The following is a 9,075-nucleotide window of genomic DNA, read 5'->3' as shown; positions in this document are numbered from 1 at the left end:
GTTTTGAGCACTGAACCAATCGCCGCCGCCGCCATGGTGTGGTGTCACATCCGGTTTGGTAAGCCCGGACGTGAAGTACAACATCAAAATAAATAGCCCTTAAACGATAACTATGTAAAATAATACGAAATGAGCACTTTAAATCTGTAACACAGTCTTGAATTTCTTTGCTGTATTGTCGTTCCTCGGCGCTTTAATTTGACAGTAAGCATGAACGGCCATTTCTTGTCGGCATTATATTGAAAGGTAGCATCGGAAGTAGTTCGAACAAGTAGACACGGTAAATTTATTCTTTTAAAAAGCATGGTATCAGTTTGAACAAATAGACACGTTGGATTCGCTCTTTTAAAAAACGTACAATATGACTTTGTAGGTCCCGCTCTCCCAAAGACACCTGGGTGAGTTTTCAGCATCAAGCACTTTCACTTTGTTGTGCATTGCATGTCGCCGGTTGGCCGCAAAGCTAGCGATTTAGCGGGTTGGTAGAACATCACAAAGTTGTATTGTTTTTGTGTGTTTGTTTTGTATTTTGTGTATCGTTGTTTAGTTGCGGTTCAAGTGACCTGTTTTAAGTTTGAAACCTCGTCTAAAGAACTCCCATTACATATGACCCCCCCCAATAAACGTGGGAGTGCAGTACTGGTTTCTCTGTTATGAGGTCAATCCAAGTTGACGACCACTCCAGCTGATTATGTTGGAACAATCATTTTCAAGTGTGTTTCGTGTGCCATGATCACCCCACAGCTCGCTCGTCTTGCAAGACCTGTTTTTCCCCCTTTCTTTCTATTAAGTCATCGTTCAGGTATTCTACTGTTGTCATCCTAAAGGTGAGAAAACGAGACCAGAATATGTGTGAGAGTCATGAAGCCTCATAGGCGAGATAAAACATGTCAATCAAAATAAACAAAATATTTTCCTGATGTGTTATAGGTAACTCCTGGTATGAAAGATTCCGTGTCCCTGTTATAGAACTTGAACACAGAGTTCGGATATTTTTTTATGTGAGAATTATTTTTTTTTAATAGCAACTCCACACAAAAAAAAATAATTGCCCTCCATGTTCCGCCAACATTGGAAAGGAATTTTATCGTTTGCCACCTTTCAAGCATAACTTCTTCCGCTTCAGGCTCATTTTTGCGAATTCACAAAAATGCACAAAAGGAATTTGGCCAAAATGGCTTCCTCAAACCAAAACGGCCAACTTTTTGTTCAATTTCAGGCATGGCTCCTCGAGGGTTTGCGGCTGAGTGAATTTTGGGCTCTTTACCCTTAAAGTAAATAGATCGCCTACTAGCACAGTTGCCCAAGTCATATTTGTACATTTTTCGGAAAACGAGCCAAAACAAATTCAACAAACAAAACAAGAAGACTCCACTTTCCTCGATTCAACCTTTGCACATTACCATGAGATGGATAACTAAGAATCTACGCAAACAAACTACGCAATTTTCAGTAAGAACATTGCTATGCTTTATTGATACGATGACAGTGACTTAAAACAATTAAGCTATTGGTATACGTTCAGGGTACATGCATACGCTTGCAAACATCGGTGTGTTAAGGACCCTCAAAAGGCAATTTAAGTCACATTTCGCATTTAAAAAATAGAGCGATTCCAAGAGGGGAATCAAAAACATTTGACAAATTCTCATTTAATCATAATCATGAACATTGTTTGACCATGGCATCATATTTTTATTTTTATTTTTCCTCTGGTTCCTGAAGGACTAAGTGAACTCAAATGTCCCACAGCGGGTATTAAAACTGAATACACCATATTAAAATAGCAATAACAAAAATAAATAAATAATTTAACACATTATTTCCTCAAAATTTTTAAAATCAATCTGCTCAATTCACTTGGGGGTGGGGGGTGGGGGACCCACAAATCTGTTAATGGGTGAAATATATTTTTTTAATCCTGTTTTGTAGTTTGGCCACTGGAGAACTTTATATGACCTCAAATGTCCCATGTATGGAAAGTAAACACACCATGATGAAATAGCAACAAAGAAAATAAAAGATGAGAAATAACACATCAAAAGAAAAAGATTTATAACCTGTACAATTGACTTGGGGGGGGGGGGGGGGGGAAATCAAAAACAAAATGTAAATTGCAGCCAAAAAAAAGCAAAAAATGATAAATTAACAAATTATGTCTGAAATATGTAACTTTTATAACCTGTACCATTCACTTTTATAAAAGAATATCTGATCTTTTTTTCAAAATAATAAAGGTGAACAAATGTAGATAATTTTAACAAATTATTTCTCTAAAATTATTCAGATAATTAACTTGACAAATCTGTTATGGGATGGATGAGGGGGGCGTGGCCGCACTCTTACTTACATACTTAAATTTGATCAAACTGCCAAGGCATCCTTTGTGCATGGCGCCCTTCAATTCACCCACATTGAATTTAGGTCTGGGCTTTGGCCGGCCCATCCCAAAATGTGAATCTGTGTCTTTTTGTTGGCCATCGTCACATCGACCCGCTTTGACTTCCAGAGAGATGTGGCTTGTGCTGCTGCTCGGCGCCCTGCTGGCTCTCTTCTGCAGCCTGGACGTGTGGTACTTTGCGCGGGCCGCCGCCGCGGTGATCCGCGCCTGGCTGCAGCCTCCCGTGCGCGACGTGACGGCCGAGCAGGTCACCACCGGCCGGGTGGCCCCACGCGACATCGACATGTGTCACATGAACAACGCTCGCTACCTGCGCGAGTGCGACTTCGCCCGCTTCTCGCTGTACGTGCGCAACGGCGTGTTCAAGGCGCTGCGGGCCCTCAAAGCCTCTGTGGTGGTGGGGGCGAGCACCATCCGCTACCGCAGGCCGCTTTGCATCGGCGAGGCGTACGAGCTGCGGAGTCGGGTGGTGACGTGGGACGACAAAGCCTTCTTCCTGGAGCAGAGGTTCGTGTCGAGCAAGGACGGGCTGGTGTGCGCCGTCATGTACTGCAAGCAGACCGTCATACGCAGCAGCCCGGACAGCATCGTGCAGTATCTCTGCAAGCGGAAGGTAAGACGACGTCAGGATCGCGGATCCACCCAGAGGGCTTTAACTTGAGAATTCCATCCACGCAGGTGGAATGTCCCGAATTTCCAGAGGACCTTCAGCACTGGATCAACTTCATCTCAGCCAGCAGTCAGAGCCTCAGAGCAGAGAGCGGCCTTCAGGAGAAAGACAAATAAGCACGGACGTTATCATTTATTACAGTGAACCTCTACTATTCAGCGAAAATCTGTAAATAAATGACGCCCCCCCCCCCCCGAAAAGGAGTTTGTAAGTATGTATAGATGCCACAAGATGGTGGCAAACCACTTAAAATGGAAAGGGTCATAAAACATCAATATGCGTCCAGCATGGAAACAGTCATTATCTCACGTTACATTAAGACCGTGTTCAGTAGTTAAATTATTCAACACCAACCAACCAACATCACATGAGTATTAGTAATAGTAATAGTATTATACTAGCTTAAATAACATGCTTGCACGAACTGAAGCGACAAACAAATGTGCCCGCTAGAAAGTTACACAAACACTACCAAGTTGTGAAGTCACCTTTTTGGCAAACGTTAGGGAATACATACTTTCACTTTTGACGGGGCACGAGTTGTAGTCAAGATCCGCCAACAAAAACAGGACATCGAACGCAGACAAAAAACACGAGCAATTAATTAAACCGAACACCACCACCTGATACTGTCAAAGTAATATTTCTATTGCTTTTGCCTGAGCGCAAAAACAGCAAAGAGACAAAAGTTTCAGCAAATGACAGAAAAGGTTCCAAAATAATATGAATTTCGGAATGCCGAACTGTGAATATGCGGGGGTTCACTGATCATTATTTTTTTTTAGGGAAACAACTTATGAACAAGTGAATTAAAGTTGTGCCTTTTTTTCTGGCATCTTAGTGAACTTTTTATACAGTACTACCTCATACCAAAGTCAATTAATTGCAGGATGGTGGTAAACCTCCATTTTGTTTGGATTCCCAAACTGTTTTTCCCGTTAGGAATTAATGGAAATGGTCTGTCAGGGTCAAACTGTCACCATCAGCAGGATTTCAGAATAGAAAGCGAAAAACAACTAAACACTGCAAAAGTTGCTGGAATTTTAGTGGTGACTTGACTTGATTTTAAATTGGGACTTAATTAAAACTTTAAATTTAAGACTTCAGACTTACTTATGACTCCCACCTCTGCTATCAGCTAATATTTTGGTCACAATAGTTTTGTTTTTTTAACCTTCTTTTCACATAGTTTCTCTTTTGAAGTAAATAATTATTTGTGTTAAAATGTAAAATTTATGACAGAATGTGACAAAATCACTTTAAAACATTAAGTAATAAAAAAGTCAACCAGAAGAGAATGTATTCTTGAAAGTGAACCGATGAGATCACTGTTTGCCCTTATAAAGGCACGTAAACATGGTTTTGGATCCGACCATGCTGTGTTATCACAAACGGGGAGGTGGCAAATAGGCCAGCAATTCAAAGTCGTGCTTTTGTCTTTGAGGAGCGTTAGTACACCAGCATAACATCAAAGTTGTCACAGTAACGCGTCCTCTTGCAGTGTAGCGATTATTGGCTTCCCCCCAAAGTCGCTAGTTCAATGACATCGCCGAATTTGAAGAATTGTTCACTTGTCATGGGCACTTTCGGAGAGGTGAAGAACGTCGTGGAACAGGCTGAAAAGTGAGTTAACTGTGTTTCTGCTCTAGTGCCGGAAAAGAGAGCTTAAGGGGCTTTGTTGGAGTTGTCGACCGTGATGTTTAAAATTATAGCTCCACAATAATCGTTTTACGGACAGTGACATTTTGATAGAGGCTATGTTTAAACGGAACGTTAACAAGTAAAATGAGCTGTTTGCTGTTCTAAATGTCGGGGTCCGTGAAAGCGACATGACGTGAGACTGATTTGTGATTGGTGGAGAATAAGGAAGAGAGTGGGGTTACGCAGGTGTGGAACAAGTGAAGAAAAGGCAACGGTGCCTTCAGAAGCCTGCAATTCGTGTCAGAAGTCAAATTGCTTTCGCATTAAAGGTTCGCGTAGGGTACCTTCACTGACCCCCGGAAACGAGCACATAAAACTACATGAATAAATCACGCCAAAAGTAACTTGTTTTCTCTTCAGTTAGCGTTTAAATTACGTCACATACCCGGAAGTTGTTGGCTGCACCACCGGCTTCTGGTCTCCCCGCACCGCGTCGCAGTCGATGTTAGCGCTTCATTTGCCACACACGGTGGGTCTCGTGACGCCGTTAAAAGCGACCAAGTTAAACCTTTGAACGTAAATGATGAAGTGGTGAACATTTTGGTGTGCCTTTGCTTGTCCTAATTACGGAGTAGGAGGAGGGTCGGAGCCGGCTGCGAAGCTAGCCGGCTAGCTAGCCGTAGCCAGCGCAGTGGGTTGCTGGAGCGCCGTGGCCGGCGTCGTCTCAAGGTTGAAGTCAAAGCGTTTCAATGTTGTCCCAACGTGCAGTGAGCGAACGGCGACACGTTTTTTTAACGTTAATAATACTCTACAACGCTTTTGGTTTGGATATGACATAATGCATTCATGACATCCAGAAGTTGTCAGCTGGAGTGCAGTGTCTTTGACTATGCGTTTCTTGTAACTTCAATTTTGTGTGTGTGAATTTGTTCTTTTTATAATGTGATACTTTTTTGTGGGATTTTCAAGTGTGTGTATATATATATTGGCTTTTAGGCTAATTGTCTAATATTTTAGTGGGGGCCCACATATTTTAATCTAAATTTGTATTTTTCCTCATGAACTCCCCCCCTAGTTTTTTTGCTAATCTGTGCACTTCAATTTTATTTTCTATTTTTGCATCTATTGTGGCAAATTTACTTTATTTATATGTTGTGTTTTCTAATGATTTTGTATTTTTTCATCTTAAATTTTTTTTGCCCAATATTTTGGTTACAGTATATATTCTTTCTTCTGAATATTTGGTCTTTTTTTCATTAATTAGGTTTTTATTTGTTTTTGTATTTTCCTCAATATTTTAGCATTTTCTATAACCTAATGTTTTAGAAGGGTTTTTGTATTTTTTTTCCCACAATGTTTTTGCATTTTTTTGCCTCATAGTTTGGTCACAATGTTTTGGTATCTCCCCCACCCCCCCACCCCCTAAAGCATTTGCTCTTTCTTCCTTGTAGTATTTCCAATGATTTTTGTGTTTTTCCCATTTTTGTGTAACATTTTCTTCTACTTTGGTCAAAGATGTTAGTATTTTTTTCCTAATGTTTTATCTATTTTCCCCTTTATTAATGTTTTGGCATTGTAGAGACATGCTGCTGTTGGTGCTGGGAGGCCTCCTGGTGCTCTTCTGCACCGTGGATGTGTGGTACTTCCTGCGGGGGGCGCAAGTGTTTATCCAAACCCTGCTCCAGCCTAAGATACGGGACGTGCTGGCGGAGCAACGGGTGGACGGCGTGGTTCTCCCCCACGACGTGGACTACAAGGGTCACATGAACAACTCCCGCTACCTACGAGAGTGTGATTTTGCCCGCTTCCACCACTACATGCGCAACGGGCTCTTCATGGCCTTGTGCAGGATGGGGGCCAAGATGGTGGTGGGGGCCTCCACCATCCGCTACCGGCGCTCCTTGGCATTCGGAGAGGCGTTCGAGATTCGCACCAGGGTGCTGGGTTGGGACGACAAGGCCTTCTACTTGGAGCAGCGCTTCTTGTCCAAGAAGGACGGCTTCGTGTCGGCCGTATTGCTCTGCAGGCAGAATGTGGTGCACAGCAGCCCTGAAAAGATTGTCGAGTTTGTCTGCAAAAAGAAGGTGAGGGAATCACACGTGCCACACACACAAACTGTTCAACGGGATTGTTATAGCCTTAGATACTTGAACACTGTTGAACATAGTCCTAATTTGGTGCAAATGTTGTGTTTGTAACAGTATTTAAGAAAAACGATCTCACTAAATATGTAATTTACAGGTTTAAGCATACACAAATATGAGACAAAATACAATAACATAGACCAGTTCAGGGTGTACCCCCGCCTCTTGCCCGAAGATGGCTGGGACAGGCTCCAGCACGCCCGCAACCCTTGTGAGGATAAAGCGGGATGGAAAATGGATGGAGAATAACATAGTAAAATAAAAATGGACAAACAAATATTAGATAAAAAAAAAATACTATTAAGGAGTAAAAAACATGGACAAATAAATAGAACAAGAAAAATACTAAAATCTAAGTTGGAAAAATACCAGACAAAATACTAGAAAATAGTGCAAAAACTCCAGATGAAAAATACACAAATTAGGAAGAAAAATCTGACAAAAGTACTAATAAAACTACAAAGGTATTAGTCAAAAAATGCAAAAGTATTAAAAGAAATAATACCCCTGACATAGAAAGTAGTACGAAAACAGATGAAATATACACATGTGGAAAAATATATATACATATTAGACCGCCATATTAGAAAATAGTAAAAGGATGGATGAACTAATGTTTTGTGTTGTAATGTTGAGTTATTACAATGTCAGCTTTCCAGATGCCATGTCTGCTCTGCTTTTGTGGTTAAAGAAAATGTCAGTGTGACACATTGCGTTATCAGTCAGCCACAGTAATGGTAAAAAGAGCAACACTTGTATTTAAGGTGTGTCGTGCCTGTTCATTTATGTAAGTGGACAACCTACTGTGTAACCCAAGTAGAGAGAGGACTACTATTTGAGTGCTGTGGTGTGTTTATTTATTTTTGCCTGTTTTTTTTTGCATGTCACCAGATCGAATGTCCTCAGCTGGGCGAGGACCTGAAGCACTGGATCAATTTCATTTCAGCCAACAGCCAAGCCCTGAGGGCCGAGAGCGGACTGGAGCAGAAGAAGGACGAATGAAGGCGCGCACGCATGTGGTTGGCAGTACAATCACAAAGACCGTAGTAGAGGGCAGTCACCGGGGCCCGATGATATTCCGCTGGCCTCGTTTCTGCCGTGTATTAATTTATTTTTACGTATATGATGTTACTAAGGGGATATGATGGTGAAACCGAGTGATAAGTTCACACAGCAACTTGATCTCCCACAGAGATCCGTGCATGGTTGAAACAGGAGAATGTTTGTGTGACTGATTAGTTAGTTGTACAATACTTGATACAAAAGAAGAAGAGAGGAAATAAACCACACAAAAAGCAACTTTCATGTGTTACCATAAAGGGATCATCTGCTTTATTTGAAGGCTGACTTGAACGTACAACGGGAGTTGTAGTTAAAGCCGTTAACGTAATGTTGCAGGCAACTTTGGAAGACAATACATAAAGAATATGAATGATTTTTAAACCTTGCACTTCATCTTCTGACCAAAATAATGTTTGTATTTTAATTATCAATGTTGAGATGTATGTACGAATGTTATTTGTTTTTTAATGCACTGATTCAGTCGTGGTGGGGAGAGTTGCATTGCTGTTAGGTTCCTCTTAAGTTATTTATGGAATAGTTGTATTTAAAATGGCATTCTCAAATAAAAATGCACTCCCGCCCTTGAGTGGCTCTTCACTGGACGTTTTATTTTTGGGATGCCTGTACAACCTGATGATTTACAATATTAGTAGAGTCATCAAAATAAATGTGTCATTACAAAGATAAGGCTCAGTTTTGATTGACACTATCATAAAGTATTGATTATTTTAACGTTTCTATTTTATAATTGTGTTTTAGACCTCGACACAAACTATAACTACACAGTAAATGTTTATTGTCGTAACATACAATTATTTTTAATTAGCAGTATTTTACTTAACCACTGTTAGAATATTCCATCGAAATCCCAAATGCAAACATTGTATTTTCACGTATTAATACCTGATATACTTTTGCTAGTTGGCGCATCCCATGACGCAACCACCGTTCCTAATGTTTACGCTGCATTTCCCCCCTTTTTTGTCTCCATTATCAGTATTTTATAATTGTGTTACACTTACTCGGGAGGAGCCAAAATGTGCACGTTTTCATAAATTCACACAAACTGTCAAAATTAAAAGGCTCGTCTACTTCCGCTAGTTGGTCACGCCCCTGACGTAACTTCCTCTAATCGAATCGTCCAGTTTTTCACACGA

The 9,075-nt window shown here is 40.9% G+C and overlaps 2 protein-coding genes across 7 annotated transcripts; both read left to right on the top strand.

Annotated features, from left to right (window-relative positions):
• Nucleotides 1-241: 241 nt before the first annotated feature.
• LOC133489035 (protein THEM6-like) lies at nucleotides 242-3,906 on the top strand. 2 transcript variants are annotated; one of them, XM_061797677.1, is made up of 3 exons: nucleotides 242-398; nucleotides 2,510-3,014; nucleotides 3,080-3,906. In XM_061797677.1, the coding sequence occupies exons 2-3, from the start codon at nucleotides 2,514-2,516 to the stop codon at nucleotides 3,185-3,187; spliced, it is 609 nt and encodes a 202-aa protein (XP_061653661.1). In that variant the 5' UTR covers nucleotides 242-398; nucleotides 2,510-2,513; the 3' UTR covers nucleotides 3,188-3,906. The 2 variants fall into 2 exon arrangements, with proteins under 2 accessions (XP_061653661.1, XP_061653662.1); XM_061797678.1 differs by lacking the exon at nucleotides 242-398 and adding an exon at nucleotides 438-827.
• Nucleotides 3,907-4,043: 137 nt separating this feature from the next.
• si:ch73-52e5.2 (protein THEM6) lies at nucleotides 4,044-8,515 on the top strand. Of its 5 annotated transcripts, none has more exons than XM_061797675.1 (4): nucleotides 4,753-5,241; nucleotides 5,348-5,479; nucleotides 6,292-6,796; nucleotides 7,748-8,515. In XM_061797675.1, exons 3-4 carry the CDS (start codon nucleotides 6,296-6,298, stop codon nucleotides 7,856-7,858), a joined length of 612 nt encoding a protein of 203 aa, XP_061653659.1. In that variant the 5' UTR covers nucleotides 4,753-5,241; nucleotides 5,348-5,479; nucleotides 6,292-6,295; the 3' UTR covers nucleotides 7,859-8,515. The 5 variants fall into 5 exon arrangements, with proteins under 5 accessions (XP_061653654.1, XP_061653659.1, XP_061653657.1 ...); XM_061797673.1 differs by having other exon boundaries at nucleotides 4,755-5,241; nucleotides 5,348-5,441; XM_061797670.1 differs by lacking the exons at nucleotides 4,753-5,241; nucleotides 5,348-5,479 and adding an exon at nucleotides 4,044-4,694.
• Nucleotides 8,516-9,075: the final 560 nt, after the last annotated feature.

Source organism: Phyllopteryx taeniolatus, chromosome 14 (genome assembly GCF_024500385.1).
Source record: "Phyllopteryx taeniolatus isolate TA_2022b chromosome 14, UOR_Ptae_1.2, whole genome shotgun sequence".
Classification (NCBI taxonomy): Eukaryota; Metazoa; Chordata; class Actinopteri; order Syngnathiformes; family Syngnathidae; genus Phyllopteryx; species Phyllopteryx taeniolatus.
Note: the sequence above shows the minus strand (reverse complement) of the source record. Positions and strands in the feature narration are given on the sequence as shown.

Coding starts and splice junctions, on each gene's coding strand:
- LOC133489035 (XM_061797677.1), top strand. CDS start 2,514: ATGTGGCTTGTGCTGCTGCTCGGCGCCCTGCTGGCTCTCTTCTGCAGC. Junction 3,015..3,079: donor AGTATCTCTGCAAGCGGAAG/GTAAGACGACGT, acceptor CCATCCACGCAG/GTGGAATGTCCCGAATTTCC.
- si:ch73-52e5.2 (XM_061797670.1), top strand. CDS start 4,612: ATGACATCGCCGAATTTGAAGAATTGTTCACTTGTCATGGGCACTTTC. Junction 4,695..6,291: donor GTCGTGGAACAGGCTGAAAA/GTGAGTTAACTG, acceptor TTGGCATTGTAG/AGACATGCTGCTGTTGGTGC. Junction 6,797..7,747: donor AGTTTGTCTGCAAAAAGAAG/GTGAGGGAATCA, acceptor GCATGTCACCAG/ATCGAATGTCCTCAGCTGGG.